The 20,791-nt window shown below is 41.1% G+C and overlaps 1 protein-coding gene and 2 long non-coding RNA genes across 5 annotated transcripts in view; 1 reads left to right on the forward strand and 2 right to left on the reverse strand.

Annotated features, from left to right (window-relative positions):
- The window catches only part of GOT1 (glutamic-oxaloacetic transaminase 1), a 33,871-nt gene extending 25,151 nt beyond the window's left edge, over nt 1–8,720 (reverse strand). Inside the window, 1 exon segment of the mRNA NM_001098541.2 lies at nt 8,478–8,720. Coding sequence (NP_001092011.1) covers nt 8,478–8,595 — 118 coding nt within the window. The 5' untranslated portion in view covers nt 8,596–8,720.
- Nucleotides 3,111–4,768, reverse strand: LOC134807201 (uncharacterized). The gene is made up of 2 exons (XR_010147005.1): nt 4,593–4,768; nt 3,111–3,920 (listed from the first exon to the last, which is right to left on the reverse strand). It is a non-coding gene; the product is annotated as an uncharacterized LOC134807201 (long non-coding RNA).
- A 720-nt stretch (nt 8,721–9,440) lies between the features above and the next one.
- On the forward strand, nt 9,441–16,153 carry LOC104008273 (uncharacterized). Of its 3 annotated transcripts, XR_010147004.1 has the most exons (5): nt 9,441–11,668; nt 11,777–11,977; nt 12,676–12,796; nt 13,542–13,660; nt 15,669–16,153. It is a non-coding gene; the product is annotated as an uncharacterized LOC104008273 (long non-coding RNA). The 3 variants fall into 3 exon arrangements; XR_010147003.1 differs by lacking the exons at nt 12,676–12,796; nt 15,669–16,153 and adding an exon at nt 13,746–14,301 and having other exon boundaries at nt 11,583–11,668; XR_010147002.1 differs by lacking the exons at nt 12,676–12,796; nt 13,542–13,660.
- The last annotated feature ends 4,638 nt before the right edge of the window (nt 16,154–20,791 follow it).

A 20,791-nucleotide genomic window follows, 5' to 3' on the forward strand; every position in this document is an offset into this window, starting at 1 on the left:
TATAATTAACATGTGATTGTGTTTTGAAATGTGAGAAGGCGATGAGATTTGATAAGGGTCAGGAGTAGACGGATATAGTTTGGCTGTGTGTCCCCACCCAAATCTCATGTTGAATTGTAATCTCCAGTGTTGATGGACCATGGGGGCAGATTTCTGCCTTGCTGTTCTTGTGACAGTGAGTGAGTTCTCACTACATCTGGTTTTTTAAAAGTGTATAGCACCTCCCGCTTTGCTCTTCTCCTGCTGGGCCATGTGAAGGTGCTTGCTTGCGCTTCACTCTTCCTCCATGATTGTAAGTTTCCTGAGGCCTCCCAACCGTGTTTCTTATATGGCCGGTGGAACCATGAGTCCATTAAACCTCTTTTCTTTATAAATTACCCAGTCTCAGGTAGTTCTTTATAGCAGTGTGAGAACTAACATAACATATAATCCCAGTACTCAGAGACAAGGAGTATGAAAATTTTGGTGTACAACCTTCTAAGCTTTATTTTTGATGGGCATATTCTTTTATAAAATATGGATCAAACTATACATAGAATTTTCAACATGCTTTTTTCCATTAAATATATACTATGCATTTTTCCTCCTCATTAACTATTCTTCTAATAGGTGACATGTTTGCATGTCTCCATCCCATTCTTATCCTCTATCTACCTAGTTCTCAAATCCCTCCCTCCATAAATAACAACTGTTAGTTTCTTACATATCCTTCCTGCATTTCCCTATGCCTACACAAGCAAACACAGCTTCTTACATATGCCCTTTTAAACAAAAGGTAGCATACGGCATACTATACACTGTTTTGTGTTCCTTGCTTTTTCCACTTGAAAATCATTTTACATTTGCGCATAGAGAGCGTCCTTGTTCTTTTTTACAGCTGCTTAGCTGATGAATGTACCATATTTTACTTTGCCAGTCTCTTGTTGGACATTTGAGTTGTTTACAATCTTTGGCTATTAAAACAATACTTCAGTGAACGACCCTGTACATACGTCATCTCACATGTATGCAAATATATCTGTAAGATGCCGGGTGGAAAACAAAAGAGTGGGCTAAGAAGTATGTGTTTTTGTAATTTTGACAAATATTTCCAAATTGTCCAAATTGATACAGGAATTATATCAATTTACATTCCCACCAGCACTGTTTAAGAGTGTTTGCTTCCACACAGCCTTACGCACTGAGTGTATTTTTGCCAATATAATATGTCAAGTAGTTTTAATTTGCATTTATCTTATTATGAATGCAATTGGGTATTTTTCACAAATATGAGCCATTTACAACATCATTTTAGTGGATAAATATTTGTTTTATATATAATTTATTAACTGTGTTGCTTTAAATTATTTGCTGTTATAAACATTGTGATAAATGTTCATATATTTACACATATTCGTGAGTGTTTTCTTAGGAAAAATATCTAAATGTTAATTTATTAGGTCACAGGATATACAGCAAAAAGACTTTATAAGATCATTTTGAATGATCAGCTAACTCTACCCTCCAGGAATATGTCATCTGCAAATCTGAGAAACATTTCAAGTTAGTAATAGAAATGTGGACAGGGCTACAGACTGACAGAGCCACTGACCAAATGCCTCTGGGTAGGTGAATCAAACAATACTCTCATACCACTCATAGTCTACCCTCCGGCTCTGGTGAATCTAACTCACAATATTTTTTTCTTTTTTTGAGACAGGGTCTCACTCTGTTGCCCAGGTGAGAGTGCAGTGGCATGAACACAGCTCACTGCAGCTTCAACCCCCTGGGCTCAAGCAATTCTCTTGCCTCAGCTTCCCATGTAGCTGAGACCAAAGTCATTCACCACCAGGACCAGCTAATTTTTTTTTTTTTAATTTTTCATAGAAACAGGGCCTCACTTTGTTGCCCAGGCTGGTCTCAAACTCCTGGGCTCAAGCAAACCTCCCGCCTCGGACTTCCAAAGTGCTGGGATTACAGGAGTGAGCCACCATGCCTGGCCCAACTCACAGTACTCTCATACCATTCATGATATACCCCTTAGTCCACCAAACTTCTCAACAAGTTCAAAAAGCCTCCTTCGCCAGCTGGGATTTGGTCTGGTTTCTCTAAAGATGTACCAAAATAGCTACTTCCAAGTAAGAGTTGTCCCTAAAGCACATCAACATATCTATGATCACAACGTTACCATTGTTCAAAATATTCTTGAAACTTCTTTTGGAATTGTTTCTAGAGGCAACATCTCATTATTTTGAATAGCCTCAATAGTGCCAAATCTTTGTCCTTTGAAAGTCAATTATTTTTCGGGAATAGCATTTGCATCATCTCCATTGAAAAGAGTGGGTGAATAAGCTGGGTAAAACTCACAGAGAACAATTATTTTAAAAAATGATCCCTTGTGTGGGTCCTACATGCCTTGATAGCTAGTCTAAAAGGGGTTTCTAGAAATCTTGGAACAAGAAAAGCGTATTTGAACTACCTACAAAGGATACTAGGTAGATGCAAAAAAATTTGGGATGTTTATAGAAAAACCAGTTCTGTTATGTTTCAGTTCTGTGTCTGGGTGTTATATCTATTCTATAACATTATTAGGCTATGTGTTTATATTTATGATAATATGTCATTCACAAATAATGTGCTATGAATAAATAAAATATGAAAGAGAAAGAAAAGACTGGAATACTGCTGTTCTTACCACTACTGAATACTCTGTGAAACTCTAAAATTCCAATACTACTACTTGGGTTGGGGATGGTTGGAGAGGCATTGTGTCTATACTGTGACTAAAAAAAAACTGGCCAATTTACAACTCCCCTTCCTTCTCCATTGCCCAGTTTTTCCCAGGTTGAGTTCTAGATTTGTTTCTGATGCCTCTCCTAACTGCCCTAGTGAAGCAGAACCAGATTCCTCTTGGGTGACTGGAGCAGTGAGGTCAGGCATTAACAACAACCACTATTCCTGCTCTCCCCAAGAATTTTTATTCCTATTTGTTGGACCCTTGAGTTTCTCATTCACTCTTTCATTCACTCACTCACATAACAAGTACTTACTAAGTCTCACCATGAGCCAGGCACTGGCTAGTAGAAGCTATAGAGACTGATAAAATAAGATCCCATCTGCTCTCCAAGAAACACAGAGCATAGATAGAGCCTTTAATTCTAATTTGAGGAATCAGAGAAGATTTTACAGAGAATGAAGAATGAAAGATGAATAAGAGTTTAAAAGGTAAACAAGGGAAGAAGGGCATGCGAGAGGCCACACCTGTGCAAGGCCCCAGAGGCCTGGGGAGCATGAGGTCTTTGAGGATCTGCATTTTCATGACTCTGATGTGGAATCCACTAAGGATTAGCCGGGAGTGGCTAAAAGAATCCTGGAGTCTCTTTTAGGGAACTTCAGTTTCAATGGGTAACCACTGAAAGCATTTAAGCAAGAGAGTGACATGAGCAGCTGCACATTTTAATGGGATCATTTGAGTGACACCACAGAAAATAAACCGGAGAGAAGGACAGAGACAGTAGTTAAGAAGGGTGAGTTACTAGAAGTAGAAGGAGTAGAAAGCTACTGCAATATTCCAGAAGCGAAATAATGCGGCCTTGAATTCACACAATGGCAGCAGGGATGAAGAAAAGGGGTGCCACTGGAAATAGATTCGAGGTAGAAAAGACAGAACCTATTGACCAAATAAAAAGACAGGGGACTGGGGAAAGGGCTGCTATTGACTCCAAGGTCTCCCTCAAGTCTGGATAATGAGTGGATGGTGGTAGTGGGGTCGACCAAGATCTAGAACACAAGGGGAAGATAGAAGAAAAGATCAAGGGGAAGGTGGAAATGATGAGCTGTGCTTTGAACATGCTGAATTTGAGGGAGTTGTAGGATGTGTCCACTGTAGGCCTGACATTCAGAGATGAGGTCTGGGGCATGGAGAAAGACATTGACGGAACCTGAGGGCAGAGAAATAACAACACGGATTTACTAAATACTTTGTACATACAAGGTACTGCACTAAATACATTTCTTTACTCTCATTTAATTCGTATAGCAACCCACAAAATAGATATTGTGATGTCTATTTTAAGGATCTGGCTGCTGCAGCCAGAAAAGTCAAATCATTTGCCCAGGATCACAGAGATAACAAGAGCTAGGCTGTCATACTATTAAGTTCATGGATCCATGTGCTTTTTTAAAAGCAAGAGATGTCTAGAGAAAGCCTGAAGCAAGCAGGCCCCTGGGACCATGTCAGGGGCCTTTTTATCAGCATGCTCCCCAGCTCCACGCCCCACTGCTCTTCTTCCTGGACATAAACCCTTTTAGGGGAGTCACACAGTCTACAGGTGGGCCCAGCAGTCTTGCTTTGCAGAAGGAAAGGAAGAAAGAACACAGATTTAAATGGTCAAACCATCACCCTCATCTTCCTCCTAAGATCGCCACTTCCCTCACCTATCCCCACTCAAGAGCCTATTAGGATACTGGGGAGAAGGCCAGGGGTACTCAGAAACATCTGATAAAGCATATTTTTCCAACTATTTTATTTGAAGATGCTAGGAAACCATGTTGAAAATAAGAAATATTAAAGCTAGCAGAGTTTATCTGGGCCAAAAGAAAGCTACGCTCACATGAAAAAATGGACTGGAGTCTTTGAAGAAACTTCTTGCTACAGGTTGCACCAGGTTGGATCCATTTCCCATGTCCTTAAAACCACTTCAGTCTGAAGCATTGAGAAGCACTAAAATGATCAACTTAGAAAGCATTGTGCTTAGCAGTGGAAAATGTGATACTCTCCTCTGTTTACCTATAAGGAAATTATTTAAATCATCACAGCAAGAAGAAAAACTGAGGAAACTAGCTGCAAGTAGGAACTGTCTGAGATTACAGGTGCAGTTTATTCTAAACGTGTCCAAAATCACTGGAACATTAACTAGATAACCTCCATTAGGTTTTATCTTAACTTGGGGGAAAAAAAGTATCTTCGCTAAGGTCAATGATTAATTACATTTTCTTCACAAGGGGTATACTTGGGGATGTGTATAAATAAGACTAGGACATATAACGGCTGGAAGGAGACCTTTTATTCTACTCTAATTAGATCCTTATCCAAACACCTGCTATCCACAAAAAGACGAGTCACAGTGATGATCAAAAATAACATTTATATATAACACTTTTCATTTACATATCACATTTCACATATAATTATTCATTTAATCCTCAGACAACTGATGAGGCCAGTAAAATTATTATCCTACGCTACAGTCATAGAATGTGCTAGTGAATTGTGGAGTTGACTTTTAGTACAGTAGAATCTTTTTTATTTATTTATTTATTTTTTTTTGAGACGGAGTCTCGCTCTGTTGCCCAGGCTGGAGTGCAGTGGCGCGATCTCAGCTCACTGCAAGCTCCGCCTCCTGGGTTCACGCCATTCTCCTGCCTCAGCCTCCCGAGTAGCTGGGACTGCAGGCGCCTGCCACCACACCCGGCTAATTTTTTTGTATTTTTAGTAGAGACGGGGCTTCACCGTGTTAGCCAGGATGGTCTCAATCTCCTGACCTCGTGATCCGCCCGCCTCGGCCTCCCAAAGCGTTGGGATTACAGGCGTGAGCCACCATGCCTGGCCCAGTAGAGTCTTAAGAGTAGAATTTGGGAGAGAGGTCATTCAATCTTGTCTCCTCATTTAACAGATGAGCCCCAGGGATGTTAAACAACCCTTCCAAGTCACATGGCTGGACCACGGTGCTGGGCCTGTACCTAGGTCTCCTGGCTCTTCCCACTACAGTGTACTGGCTACCACCTGGAGGTACCTGAAATACAGGTGTGGGCAGAGACTCTGAGGCCTGAGAGACCTGGCCTGGATTCCCAGCTCTACCACCCAGTGGTCAAATGACCTGGGGCAAATTGCTTCACCTCTCCAGTCTTCGGCTTCCTTGCCTCTAAACAGTAATAGTAATAAACCACCCTCCAGAGTTGTGAGCATTCAGTGAGATTACATGCATAAATAATTTGCTCATGGTAAGGAGTTAGAGTTCCTGGAAAACATGACATAGGCACCATCACAGCTGAGGTGGCCGTCTGAGTCAATGACTCCAATTCTGAGTCCATTGCTTCTGGCCTGTGCTGTCGGGGTGCTTTTTCTCTGCATGAGCAATTTATTTCTGAACCAAGGTCATAAATTAGTTCATTTTGCAGTTCTTGAACTGAAAATTTTTATTCAATATCTTTTATGAGAATCACTCAAAGAAATGCCAAAACAACAATAACAGTAATACCTAACACTTACATAAATCCTACTTATGTGCCAGATACAGCTATAAACACTTTAAATGTACTTAATCCTCACAGAAACCCTGTAAGATAGTTCAAAGGTAAATTGAATTAATAAAATAAATCTGACGTGGTTTTTTGTTTTTTTTCTTTCTTTCTTTCTTGAGACGGAGTCTCACTCTGTTACCCAGGCTGGAGTACAATGGCGTGATCTTGGCTCACTGCAACCGCCACCTCCCAGGTTCAAGCGATTCTCCTGCTTCAGCCTCCCAAGTAGCTGTGATTACCAGTGTGCACCACCACGTCTGGCTAATTTTTGTATTTTTAGTAAAGATGGGGTTTCACCATGTTAGCCAGGCTGGTCTCGAACTCCTGACCTCAGGTGATCCACCTGCCTTGGCCTCCCAAAGTGCTGGGATTACAGGCGTGAGCCACCGTGGCAGGCAAAATCTGACGTTTTAAAAAGATGTATTTAGATTGACAGTAATACTAGTTCTTTGTATACATCTGGCTGCAAAGAAACGCTTGGAGGTTTTGGACTGGTTTTAAATTAAGAGACCAAATGGTGTCCATTCAAATTCAATTTGAGGCAATCTTTCAACATTTCTCCCACTCAGTTGCCTGCTAAAAACATCATTTTCCCTCAATGGGCCAAACTATGTAGTACTGACTTATTTTAAAAGCTTTATGATGAAAAATTTCAAACCTATACAAAAGCTGAGAGAATAATATAACGTATGCCCATGTACCCATCACCCAGCTTCAACAAATTACCAGCTTCAACAAACCATCACTTTTCAATGGATTTTTCCTTACCCCTCCCCATACTCCTTAGTGAAGACTTTTTTTTTTTTTTTGAGAAAGAGTCTCGCTCTGTCGCCCAGCCTGGAGTGCAATGGCGCGATCTCGGCTCACTGCAACCTCCGTCTCCCGGGTTTAAGCAATTCTTCTGCCTCAGCCTCCCGAGTACCTGGGACTATAGGCGGCCAACACCACGCCCGGATACTTTTTTGTATTTTTAGTAGAGATGGGGTTTCACCGTGTTAGCCACGATGGTCTCATCTCCTGACCTCGTGATCCGCCCGTCTCAGCCTCCCAAAGTGCTGGGATTACAGGCCTGAGCCACCGCGCCCGGCCGACTTTTTTTTTTTTTTTTTTTTTTTAACAAATGCTATGCACAGACAAAACGTTATCTATGAGAAACCTGATTCTGAGCGTCCTTCATGTCACACTCTGCTACAAAATGATTCCACCTTCTCTTTCCACAATTTCTAGTCCTTTTATTCTAAGTCTATTCCCTAGCATAAGACTTTATCCTACCCATTTTCATCTCTCTGGCTGGTCTTTGCACGTGGCAAAATCCAAATGGAGAAAGTAAGTGTCTGTGGGGCTTCAAACATCCAAATGATAGTGAGAAGAATAACAAATTCATCAGAGAGGGTTAGGGGTAAAAAATTTGAGAGGCACTCCAATATAAATCTTCTTGGCAGATGGGGAAACTGAGGCCCATGCTCTGAGCTGTCCAAGGTACAGATGAGAATCACTTGAATCAAGAAATGAAGATAGGATGTGTGGAAAGTAAGCTTCTACCATCCATACTTCTCTCTACTCCTTTCCACCATCTCTACCCATTCCTACCACATCTGTGACGGCCAGAACCATCTCCCCAGACCCCCCGGGGGCAGCATTAACCTGTCTCAAAGCATTGTGTAACACCAGCAGATTTTTAAATCCTTAAGGGCAAAATCAAGCCTCAGTCTCCCCCTACAAAGCTTAATAAGGTGGCTGATTGATACTCGGTGGTCACTCAAATATTTACCGACTCAGAACAGAGCTTTCTAGCGTTAAAAGTTCTCCTTTACCCATTTCCTAGCAACCAGAACCCTAAGCCTATCAGGCTTCCTATTTTTCTCCCTCTCTCTACAAGCTCCGGCAGCCTCATTTCTTAGGAGGATGCAGTATAAAGAAGGCAGAATGGGGAATCGGAAAGACTGAGTTTGTGTCTTGGCTGCTACACCTGGTTTGTGCGGCCTCGGACACATCGCCCCTTCCCAGGGACTCCACACCTGCATCTGTAAAATGGGCAGGTTTTAGGAAGCCTTCGTGGATCCAGCCTCCTCTCCGGCGCCGCCCTCTTCAGGCAGCGCCACACTGGGCCTCGGCTTCTCCCACAGTCTCCACGACCTGGGTTGGGTCCGCTCCACTCCCCGAGCTGCTCACACTCCAGAGCACTACATCCTTACCTCCCACTCCCAGGTTGACCTTGCGGGGGTCCGGATCCTCCCTGAAGTCGGCAGTGAGCTTGAAGACCAGGACAGGCTGGGCCTGCGGAACCTCGGCAAAGACTGACGGAGGTGCCATATCGAGAGACTAGGAATCAAGAGATTTCACCCCACGCCCGGAGCTGGCCGGTCAGGTCTGGCCGTTGCGACTGGAGGAGACACTCACCTTCACCTAGCCGGCGGGGGCGGGCCCGCGGCCTCCAATGGTCGAGCCGCGTCCAAAGCTTGGCAACGCGATTAACCAATCGCCAGCTTCTGACGACGAAGACACGGGGGAGAAGGAACGCTATTAGCCAATCCAAGAAAACAATTTATCGACTGCCGAGAATGATGCAACCAATGCAATTTCCTCCGGCTGAGGCGTGGGCGGAGACTACGGTTGATTGGTAGAGCGTGCTCCTATCGCAGAGGCTGTTATTCCTTGGGTCTCCTGGCTGAGGGGAGGAGCCGAGCGAGCGGCGGGTGTCCCTGAGAGGCCACCTTTCGACCTTCGAGGGCCAGGAGGATACGGGGAGGTGGCCGGAGGGAGTTCCCGAACACAGGTCTTCCTGTTCCCGCCGAGCAGGTGTTGGCGGTGCCAGGCCCGGCCTGGCGGGCTCGGGCTGGCAGCCAAATACCCAGCGTCTGTGCTCGGGACGCGAGTGTTCGGCCAGGACGTGCAGCTCCGGAGCCCGCGCGGGCGACCTTGACCACCTTTGTCGGCTGTTTCCCCCTGAGGGAAGTATACCTGTCCTGCCAGCCTTGGTCTCTGGCAGGGAAGGTCCTTCCAACAGAGAGGGGTGCCCACGAATTCCTTTTTGCCGCTCTTCTATTAATAGTTTGAGATTTTCCTCCCCGATTCCTTGCAGAGAGGGCCTGGTCCTCAAGGACCTCGGGATCTGGGCGCGACGTCCCTTCCCAGCTTCCTCCCGCGCGCACCGGACCAGATCTTGCTGTCGTCAGCTGGCTGGTACCCAAAGTTCCTCTTCGTCAGGCTGTTCCTTCCCCGTTAGAGTCCTTCCTCCCCAGGAGCCCTCTCCATCTGTTGACCTTCAAGACCCAGAGCAAAATGCCACTTCATCCATGAAGCCTTCCCTTAACCCTTATTCTGCCAAAATGTCTCTTTCCTGTGCTTCTGTACTTTCACAATTTTAGAAAATGCCTTTGTGGTTAAAAACCTATCTCCGGGACCGGACTATCTAGGTTTAGATTCTGGCTGCCGCTTACGAATTTGGGCAGGTTTAGTCAAGTTATTTTAACCTCTCTGTGGAAGTTCCTGCTCTGTGGAAATAATAGTATTTTCCTCAGAGTTGGTGTGGGGAGTTTGTGAGTTAATACATATACGAAGTGGTTAGTTGCATGTAAGAAGGACTCTCTAAATGTCAGCTATTATTAACATTGCATATCTGCCACACCCCTCGTAGATGGTAAACTGCTTTTTTTTTTTTTTTTTTTTTTACTTTTATTTTAGGTTCGGGATACATGCACAGGTTTGTTTTATAGGTAAATTGCTTGTCATGTGGGTTTGTTGTACAAATTATTTTGTCACCCAGATAGTAAGCATAGTACTTGACAGGTATTTTTTCTGATCCTCTCCCTCCTCCCACCCTCTAGCCTCAAGTAGGTCCCAGTGTCTGTTGTTCTCTTCTTTGTGTCCATGTGTTCTCACTGTTTAGCTCCCACTTACAAGTCAGAACATGCAGTATTTGGTTTTCTCTTCCGCATTAGTTCACTTAGGATAAAGGCCTCCAGCTCCATCCATGTTGCTACAAAGGACATGATCTCTTTCTTTTTTATGGCTGCATAGTAGTCCATGGTGTATATGTACTGTATTTTCTTCAGTCTACTGGTGATGGGCATTTAGGTTGATGCCATGTCTTTACGATTGTGAATAGTGCTGCAGTGAACATACATGTACATGTATCTTTATGGTAGAATGATTTATATTCTTTTGGGTATAGACCCAATACTGGGATTGTTGGGTCGAATGGTAATTCTGTTTTAAGTTCTTTGAGAAATCGCCACACCGCTTTCCGCAGTTACTGAACTAATTTACATTCCCACCAGCATTGTATAAGCATTCCCTTTTCTCCACAACCTCACCAGAAACCAGCATCTGTTATTTCTTGACTTTTATTAATAGCCATTCTGACTGGTGTGAGATGATATCTCATTGTAGTTTTGATTTGGGTTTCTCTAGTGATTAGTGATGTTGAGTATTTTATATGCTTGTTGGCCATGTAGCTTCTTTTGGCTAGGGACCTGTGAGTCTCCCTAGGTTTCTTGCACTTACTAAGCCTTCAACAAATGGTAGAAGAGTCAATTCTCTTGGTGTTTCAGAAGAAAACAATATCACAGCCCCTCTCCACTGGATAATACTATAAATCTTAAAATGAATTTTCATTCAGAGTAATAAACACAAGCCAAAGAACTTTGTATAACATCCGTCAACTTTTTGTGTTATCTATTTCTTTTCCAAAACATTGCCTCTGGTTTTAAAGGTAACTGCCCACAGTGTTTCACTAATAACATTTTAAGCATTACAAGTTCAACACTGAAGGTCAAATGACAACGAACTTTCAGTGCTTCCAAAAGCAGGGGCAGAGGGCAACTGCTGAGGGGGGCATTGTATAGCCTAACCTTCCCAGAATTTGATTTAAAAGTATGATCTTCACAGCGTTGGCCAGCAATATCATGGTCACTCCCTACGTCATTCCCTGGGAGAAAAACAACCCTAGGTTACCTAAACAATGTTGGCGAAGACCAAATATTTATTAACATCCTAAGCAGCCCCATAATCAAGCCAATGCTGATAGGGACAAAGAAGGTGCCATGTGCAGTTTTTCTCCATGTCCCCACAATATCTGCTCTGAATTTTAAAAGGCAATTACTGGGGGAGAAGGAAGCCTATATATTATGTAGGATCCAAGTCTCAAACTGCTTTCCTAGGGAGTGTGAGATTCTTGGAGATTAAGTGCAGTACCTTTCTGTCTTGAGCCTTGTAGGCTGCCCCTCTAATTTAATGCCAGTCTTGAAATAAACAGAATGCTTTCCAAGTCATCGCTAATTTTAACACTTTAAATTTAGAATTGCTTAGAATTGACTCAACACTGCCTCCTTGCTGAATGGATAATTCAAGCAAACAACTCAAGAGCTGGATGCTGCCCAGACAGGTAGGCAGCCAGATAAAGTGAGTGTCCAGGGAAAGAGCAGTAAGGGTCAGAAGAGAAAGAGGCTGGTGTTCTCACTGCCTCCTGCCTTCCTTATGACTGTCTGTTCAGAAGTCCTCCTAGCATCTTTCTTCTGCCTTCCCCTGCTCCTGTCCCTGAAACCTTTTCTTCAAAAGAAGTGGAAAAGAGGAACTGGGAACCCATATAGCAACAGCATCACCTGGAATGAATTCCTTTAGAACATACTGTCTTGGAAATCTGAAGCCTGCAGGGCTGGACAGGCAAGAAGAGCAGTGAGCACTGCATGAACCTGTAAGTAAATCTGCATGTGGATGGTTTTTTGGGTTTTTTTCAGACAGAGCCTTACTCTGTTGCATAGGCTGGAGTGCAGTGGCACGATCTCAGCTCACTGCAACCTCTGCCTCCTGGGCTCAGGTGATTGTCCCACCTCAACCTCTCAAGTAGCTGGGACCACAGGTGTGCACCAACATGTGCAGCTAATTTTTGTAGAGATGGGGTTTCGCCGTGTTGGCCAAGCTGGTCTCGAACTCCTGGGTCAAGCAATCGGCCTCCCAAAGTGTTGAGATTACAGGCGTGAGCTACTGCACCAGGCCACACATGCTTATTTTACTCAGTCTTGCCCCTGAATACCCGAAGGTCTAAACTTAGGAAAAAGTCAGGGGAGGGATGAGTTTATCATTCTTTGGAGTCGTTATATTTGGGTGAGTGCTGGCACTATGGGTAGGATATTATTTAGAAGCTGAGTTGTGTACTGAGCAAATGTTTCTTTAAAAACCAAAGCCGTATGAGATCTGTTATAGAGGCACAGTGTGGCTAAATAGTGTGCGATAAGATAAGCATAGGGCTCCTGAGGTGTTGCTGTTCTCCCACTGTAATGAGTTTACTCTTCTTCCTAAGGAAAGTGATCCTTTATCACCTCTCCTCTCAAATTCACTGGCTTGTTTCGTGAGTGTGCCTTCATGGAACCATGTCTCCTTCTCTTCCCTCAGTTCTCTCCTTCCCTCCCTTACGTATGACTCCTCCCATAATCCGCACACATGGACTGAACCAAGTGAGGGTATTTTTCTGTTTCCTACCTCATAGAAGGGCATAGAGTGGACACGGTCTAAGGTTAGTTCCTGAACTAAGTACCCACATATGCAGAACTTTATTTAAAGCTGCTGAAATCTTTGTATAACAGATAGATCAATAGGACTGAAAACTACTGATGGTTTTACTTACTTGTTGAACGTGACTAAATTCCATGGCACCATTTAGAAATTGTGTTGTATAGTTTTCGTATGTTGCTTAAGAAACAGTTTGGCATAATGGTTAAAAGCATGGCCTCTGGAACTAGATTGCCTCTGTATGCCTCAGTTTCCTCATCTGGGAATAATAATAGTTCTACCTCATGGGACTGCTATGAGGATTAAATGATTTAATTTAATTAAATGATTTCATACAAAACTGAATTGTACTTGACACTTAGTACTCAAGTATTAACTGGGACCGTTATTATCATCACAGATGTTGTTTACAAGCACTTGCCTTTGAGATTTGTTTAGCTTTTTTATTAAATTACGAGCGGCATAGTAGAACAGTACGTAGGCTGGGGCCTGGAGTCAAATTCTAGCTTTGCCTCTTATAGTTTTGAAACTTTGAGTAAATTACTTGATGTGTCTGAGTTTTAATATTCTTATATGTAAATTACTTTTAAAAAGAATTTTGCTTAGTGTTGATATACACACATTTAACACAGTTATAGAAATTATTGTTTTTACTATTGTCATATGAGGAAATTCGTCCCTGGGTTGCTGTAGGGTGCTAATGGCTGGGCAAACTCTCTTTGAAGTCTGCCTGATCTGGCCCCTTGCAGGCGTGTACTCCGAAATATTTTTCAAATGGAAAAGAAAACAGAGAACACAATTTTCAAAATATCTAGAGCCCTCCAAGAAGTCTTTGTAGAGATCTATAAAATCTCAAGGCAATTTAAAGGTAATAAGACAACTTTATTAATAATTAATTAAAATGTAAATGTTAATGATAGCCCTTTGTATAGCTATATTATCTTTTTCTGAAGAATAGAAAAATGTTTTAGAAACACTATTCTCTCCACATCCTGGGGCAGCAGCCTTCTCCAAAGAAACAGAAAGAAGGAAATGGATTGCCTTAGCAAAAAAACAAATGAAGACACTCCAAATAACAGAAGAATGGGAAGGCTACAGACCTTGAAGTCAGAAGAAAATTTCCTCTCCTTGCCCCGTTTCTCCTTAAATGGATCATCAGTACAGTCTCTTACTTCTAGAGCCATGTTAAGCTTTCTTCCCCAAAGTTGTAATGTCCTTCTTTTGGTTGTGTCGTGTCCTAAAATCCTACTCTTTGGTACAAGATGAAGGTATATGAAGAGATAATGAAGGAAACAAATTCAATGTGTTTGCCAAGAACACAGTCTTTTAAATAACTCTTAAAGGGTTCGTTTAAAACAGTGTAATAAATTGTGGTAATCTAGTACACAAAGCTAGTAGGAACCTCGTTTATTAATAATATTTCAACATTGAGCAGTAGAGGGCAGCACTGTCCTTCTTTTGCAAAATGTTGAGCACTCTTGAGAAGGAAAATAAAGGCAAAGCTCCTGACCCCTGTGTCTGTGTTTACTTTTATCATTAAAAAAAAAACAAAAAATTGGAGTATTTTTATTATGGTTTAGGTGATTATGTATAAAGAATGTCAGAGCCTGGATTGCCTGGAAGTGGTGCACCAGGTAATGCAAAAAACACGGAAGGTTTGAGGTCCCCCACTCAGGATATGGGTTCTGTCTAGTAAAGATAAACAGTAGCTTGACCCTGGGTAATCAGATAGGGTTATTGTATGAACAGACCTAATGCTCCTGCACGTTCTGGATAGAAGTCAATCTACTGAAATAGCAGGATGTGGTTTTAAAAAATGTGTGTAACTCATATAGTCTTAGCCCTGATAAGTGCTTCTAAATTCTTATTCACTGCCTTTATTCTGCTGTGTTAGTGTTGCTCTCTGTCATACGTGGGTCAGGTCAGAACTAGCTCAAATACAGTATGTGTATTATGACTTTAAGGAGTGGTGTCAGACAAGATGGGTAAAGAATGTCTTTCATGGGACTGCAGTTGGCTAAATGGCTGTGTATAAGTAGTGAAATTGAAGCCTTGTATGCTCGTCGTCATTCTATCACAGTATGATTTGAGTTTCCCTAACCGGTAAACAGCAAGAAAAAATGATCTGTTATTTTTTACTAAAGTTACTTGATGCTCTTTAGCAAGCTGACAGAATAATTCTAATTTTAGCAAATACAAAACCATGGTAATCCTAGCACATTTGGATTCTGTTTAACCCTGAAAACTCTTTTGGCAGCAAATCTTCAATGCCAATTTAGATAAATCCCACTAGGAATAAGCACTGAAAGACGTTGAGTCTAGTTCCCAGCTCTGCCATGTGAAGTTGGGCAAATTACAGTCTCTGAGCTTTTATTTCATCTGTTAAATGGAGATAATACCTCCTAGATTTATTAAAAGGGTCAATTTAGAAAATATGTATTAAAATGGTTTGAAAGCCATTTAAGTACCTAATGAATATTTCTATCACTGTAGCCCAAAAAGATTCCTGCCTAGAAGACTTTATGTCTCTTCTCCTCATTTGGTATCATTCTATTGCCTGAGATTGTTAATTAACTTTTATGTATACTCAATATTTTCTCCCAACTTGGTTGCTAGTTCCTTGAGAACTGAAACCATCAATTGCACTTCTTGGTATCCTCCACAACAAGGTATCTAGGTACTCAAATATTTGTTGGTTGATTAAAAACATAAACCACAAGACATAATTAACTCTTTTTAAAATTGTGGTAAAAAAACATGTATTTACCATCTTAACCATTTTTAAGTATACTGTATATTAGTGTTTACTATATGCACATTGTTGTGCAACACATCCCTAGGACTTTTTCATCCAGAATTCTTTTTTTTTGAGACAGAGTCTTGCTGTGTCGCCCAAGCTGGAGTTCAGTGGCACCATCCTGGCTCACTGCAACTGCTGCCTCCCAGGTTCAAGTGATTCTCCTGCCTCAGCCTCCCGAGTAGCTGGGATTACATGTGCTTGCCACCACGCCTGGCAAATTTTTGTATTTTTAGTAGAAATGGTGTTTTACCATGTTGGCCAGGACTGGCCTAGAACTCCAGACCTCAAGTGATCCACCCGCCTCAGCATCCCAAAGTGGTGGGATTACAGGCATGAGCAACTGTGCCTGGCCTAGCCATTTTCTATAAACCTGAAAATAGATGCCAGAAAAGAAGGTGCCGCTATGAAATGCTTTCTTGAGTGATTTATGTCTAACATACAATTAAACATTTATGAGAAGGAAATTATCAGGTTAAAATATAAACTCACTTGCCAATTATTTGATTTTCAGGATATCTGACTTTTGTTAATTACTGAAAATAAAGTATTATTTCTAATCACTATTGGTATCACAATAGCATTTTTATTTGGCCGGTACGTGTGAGGCCTGGAGTATGACGGGAAACTGTCCTAGAAAAGGCCCTTGCATTGGCTGTAGAGAGTTCTGGAACTCTCAGGATGGCAAGATTGTATTTAACTCTTTTAAAAACAATGCACCTTTTCAAGCACAGATTTTCATCTGATGTTGTGACCGTCAATTATGTCAAATTTGTTTGATATATTAAAAAATTGGTTTCTCCTTTGCACAAAATAAATTATAGATGGATATAAGATTTAAATATTTTAAACAATGTAGGGAAAATAATATTTTTGAAACACAGTATTGGGGTAGAATAGACTTTCCTAATCATGGCACAATCTCAGAAGCTATAAAGAAAATAATTGACTTTGCATGGCTATAGGCACCATAAATAAATATGTGATAACATGGAAGAATATTTGCAACATGCTTATTAGTCACATCTATTATATAGTCAGAGCTTCATTGTATTGGTGGAAAAATTAGGATATAAAGAAATTCAGAAAAGAATAAATACAAATAACCAGTAAACATGTCCAAAATCATCCTCATTATAAAATTGAAACCACGCTGATTTATCAATGTTTACCCATTAGACTGACAAACATTTTAAATGTTCAAAAAATAGTGTTGAGGGAAAAGAGCAATGACATGCACTATTGGGGAGACTGTCAATGAATAAAGCCTTTTCTTGTATTTTGGTAGTAACAGTCAAAATTAAAATGCACATAATACCATTTGACCAAGCAATTTCTCCTCTAGGAATCTATCCTAAAGAAATTTATACAAGTTTTCAAAGATAGGTATGTAGGCATACAGTTATGCATTGTAGCTTTGCTTTAATAGAAAAAGAGTAAACACATGTATTATTTTTGTAGCCTAAAAAAAAATCAAGTTTTTATTGAAAATAAAAATGACAGGTTTGAAGCAGGACAGTGGCCATGGAAGTCGAATCCACTAAGGCGTGTGTAACAAGTCACCTGCTGAGTCAACAAAAATAAATAAAAATTTTTTAAAAACAGGCTTGAGAGACACTTCACAGGAATAGAAAATTTAGATAGTTTCTAACAATGACAATGAAGTAGGACAGGAAAAAGTAATTCTCCAAAGCAAAGTATGTATGTGTGTAGTAACTTAAAACTTCAGATACTATGAGAAACTATTTTTAAATAAAGAACAATGTGGTGTGCTACAGTTTAGAGTTGATCTGGAAATCTGGGGAGCTATTGATGCTCCTTAGTTAATAAAATAGTGATTTTTAAAAATATGAATCCCCATTATCCGTAGCAAACTAACGCAGGAACAGAAAACCAAATACTGCCAAATACTGCATGTTCTCATAAGTGGGGCTGAATGATGAAGAACACATGGATACATGAAGGGGAATAACACACACTGGGGCCTGTCAGGGGTGGGAGTAGGAGGAAGGAGGGCATCAGAAAGAACAGCTAATGGATGCTTGGCTGAATAGCTAGGTGACGGGATGATCTATGCAGCAAACCACCACGGCACACATTTACCTATGTAACAAACCTGCACATCCTGCACATGTACTCCTGAACTTGAGAATTGAAGAAAAAAAATGAATCCCACAATTCTGTATCCAAAGACCGAGAACAGCTCCTGACATCGAACAGACAATAAATATTGGCTGAAGGAATGAATGAGGATATTTGCATCCGAGTTTTAATTAGAATAGATGTAAAATTGCCTAATGATTATTACTTGTTCTACAACAAGTGTTTAATAGATAACTAGTTCACTACTTATACGTGTCTAACACATCACAAAGGTTTATTTAAAAGAATTTATATAGTGCTTATTATATGTTGGGTACTGTTCTAAGTTCTTCACAAACACTAACTCATTCAAGTTGTATAAGTGAAGCAGGTGGTCTAATTATTCCATTTAACAGATGAGGCAATTGAGGCAAAGAGCAATTAAGTAACTTGCCCACGATGGCACAGCTAGACAATGGTGGGGATATGAACACAGTCTGCCTCCAGGGTCACTTCTCCATGGTGCCATATTGCATCCCACACGGTAAAAACTTACTAAATGTAAGAATGCATAAAGTGTTACTGTTTTTGAAATTATATTATGCTTTTGCCCCAGAAAGCTCAGAATATTTGATATCAAATCATGTCTAAAAATCATTCCCACAACTTCCCTTTGAGGTAGAGCATATTTCTAAAATCATGTTTTAGTGTATTACTGGTTTAATAGTTGTGTTTAAAAAGAACATGGGAGGTCATTGTTCCTATGATAAAATCACTGTATTTGTTTTTTGACATCATATTCATTTCCATGACAACACTTCCAAGTTCCAAACACAGAAACATCTTGCTCTAGAAATGGAAGAGGCATAGGGCCTACAGAGAATTACATAACAATGTCAAAATTGTTTAAAGGGGTAAGGTTGTTTGTGTGTATTTTAATCTTTTGCATAACTAAAGCAATGAGTCTCCAACTTTTTCAATCAGGAATCTTTTTTTTTGTATCTAAGCTTTGTAGGCTTTTTTTTTTTAAGATGGAGTCTCTGTTGCCAGGCTGGAGTGCAGTGGCATGATCATAGCTTATCACAGCCTCAAATTCCTGGGCAAAAGCAATACTTCCACCTCAGCCTCCCAAGTAGCTGGGATTATAAGCACAACCCACCCTGCTGGCTAGTTTTTGTTTTTTGTTTGTTTTTGTTTGTTTGTTTGTTTTTGTTTTTGAGATGGAGTTTTGCTCTTGTTGCCCAGGCTAGAGTGCAATGGCATGATCTCGGCTCACCTCAATCTCCACCTCCTGGGTTCAGGTGATTCTCCTGCCTCAGCCTCTCAAGTAGCTGGGATCACAGGCATGCGCCACCACACCCGGCTAATTTTGTATTTTTAGTAGACGGGGTTTCTCCATTGTTGGTCAGGCTGGTCTCGAACTCCCAACCTCAGGTGATCTGCCCACCTCAGCCTCCCAAAGTGCTGGGATTACAGGCCTGAGCCACCGCGCCCAGCCAGTTTTCATTTTAACCTTAGTTTAACTCCATTCCATAACAATACCAGTGTTTCTTTTTTTCATGATTCATTCATTCCATAAATATTGATTGACCATCTACTATGCGCCAGCATTGCACTAGGTGCTAAGAATAACATGATGAACAAAAAGACAAAATCCCTTTCTTCACGGATTGAAATCTAATGGGGAAACAGATAATAAGAGTATTGCACAAATGAAATACTAAGATTACTAAACTGTAGCCATATCTGAGTGCTACATATCTTAATAATCTGAGATTACTAAATTACAGCCATGGTAAGTGCCACATATCTTCATGGAAAAAGTCCATGAAAGCATAAAATAGAGGGAATTAATCTAGTTGAGACCAGTTCTTTCCCCCTCAGAATCTTCCATCCAGCATGGATAGCATTCCACTTCTAATTCCTACCCCAGCTATACCTCTTAGACCTTACAGTTTGCACATACGACAAAGTTCTGGAGTCCATGTTGGCAGCCAATGTTTTTAAGAGAAAATGGCCCATTAAAAATAATATTTTTAATTTATCGTCTTGTCATTTTATTATTGCTTCTAGCTTTTTCCCCAAAAGACAAAAACATCACTTTAAAAATCTAATTTGCATTCATAAGATATAAGTACTTTTATCTTTGTGTTTCTGTTGGGAAATGTGAAGAATAAGACATTTCCTGTAAGAATAATATAGATCTTTATCAAGTTAAAGGAAGACACAAATATCAAGAGAAGGTAGAACCAGAAACATCTATTTGTGTTTGTTATTCTTATACTACATAGGACAAGAATCTCTAAAGGTTAAAAGGAAAACATACTGGCACTGCCCAAAGAGGACAGCTCTGTCATTGGTGGTACGTGGACATCACCAAGTGACATGCAGCATCTCCTTCATGTGTGATGGGCATGGGGGCCAGAGCTAGGCTGCAAAGTCTCCTCTGGAAGACCGTTGTGTCAAAAGAGCAGGTGATGGGCATAGACAGGTCAAGCTCAGAGCTGGGGCCTCTGGTTCCCCCAAGGGAGGATTGGGCTGTGAGTGAGGCATGGAAAGCAGTGCGATGAGAACTAAAGGGTCCATGAACTCCATCAGGATCCCCCAGAAGGGAAGGTTATATATAGTCAGAGGCAAGAAACAATATTGGAAAAGTTTCAGAATCATAGATGGTGTGACAATCAACAGCTTAGAATGCCTTTAATGTCATATTCAGGACATGCCCCTGTTTAAGGCAATGGACCCTAAGATGAAGGACACCCTTGCTTAGCTGATGTAGAGGAAGGGCCTCTTTGTCTCCCACCCTTCCCCACCCTGTATTTCCTTCTCCTTTCACTTCTTTGTTATGGCAAGTATTTATCATTTCGATGACACATAGTTTCTTCCAGGGAATTTCCTTCTCCCTTGTATTGAGCTGACTTTTATCTAGGTGCTCTAATCAAAGATTGGTCCTCAGACCAGCAGTATAGCGCCACCCAGGTGCTTGTTAGAAATGCAAAATCTCAGGCCCCACCCTGGGCCTACTAAATCAGGATCTGCATTTTAAGATGATCCTCAGATTTTTCCCAAGCACAATAAATAAAGAAGCATCATTTTACTCCCATGAGCTTCCTGGACTAT

Source organism: Pan troglodytes, chromosome 8 (genome assembly GCF_028858775.2).
Source record: "Pan troglodytes isolate AG18354 chromosome 8, NHGRI_mPanTro3-v2.0_pri, whole genome shotgun sequence".
Classification (NCBI taxonomy): Eukaryota; Metazoa; Chordata; class Mammalia; order Primates; family Hominidae; genus Pan; species Pan troglodytes.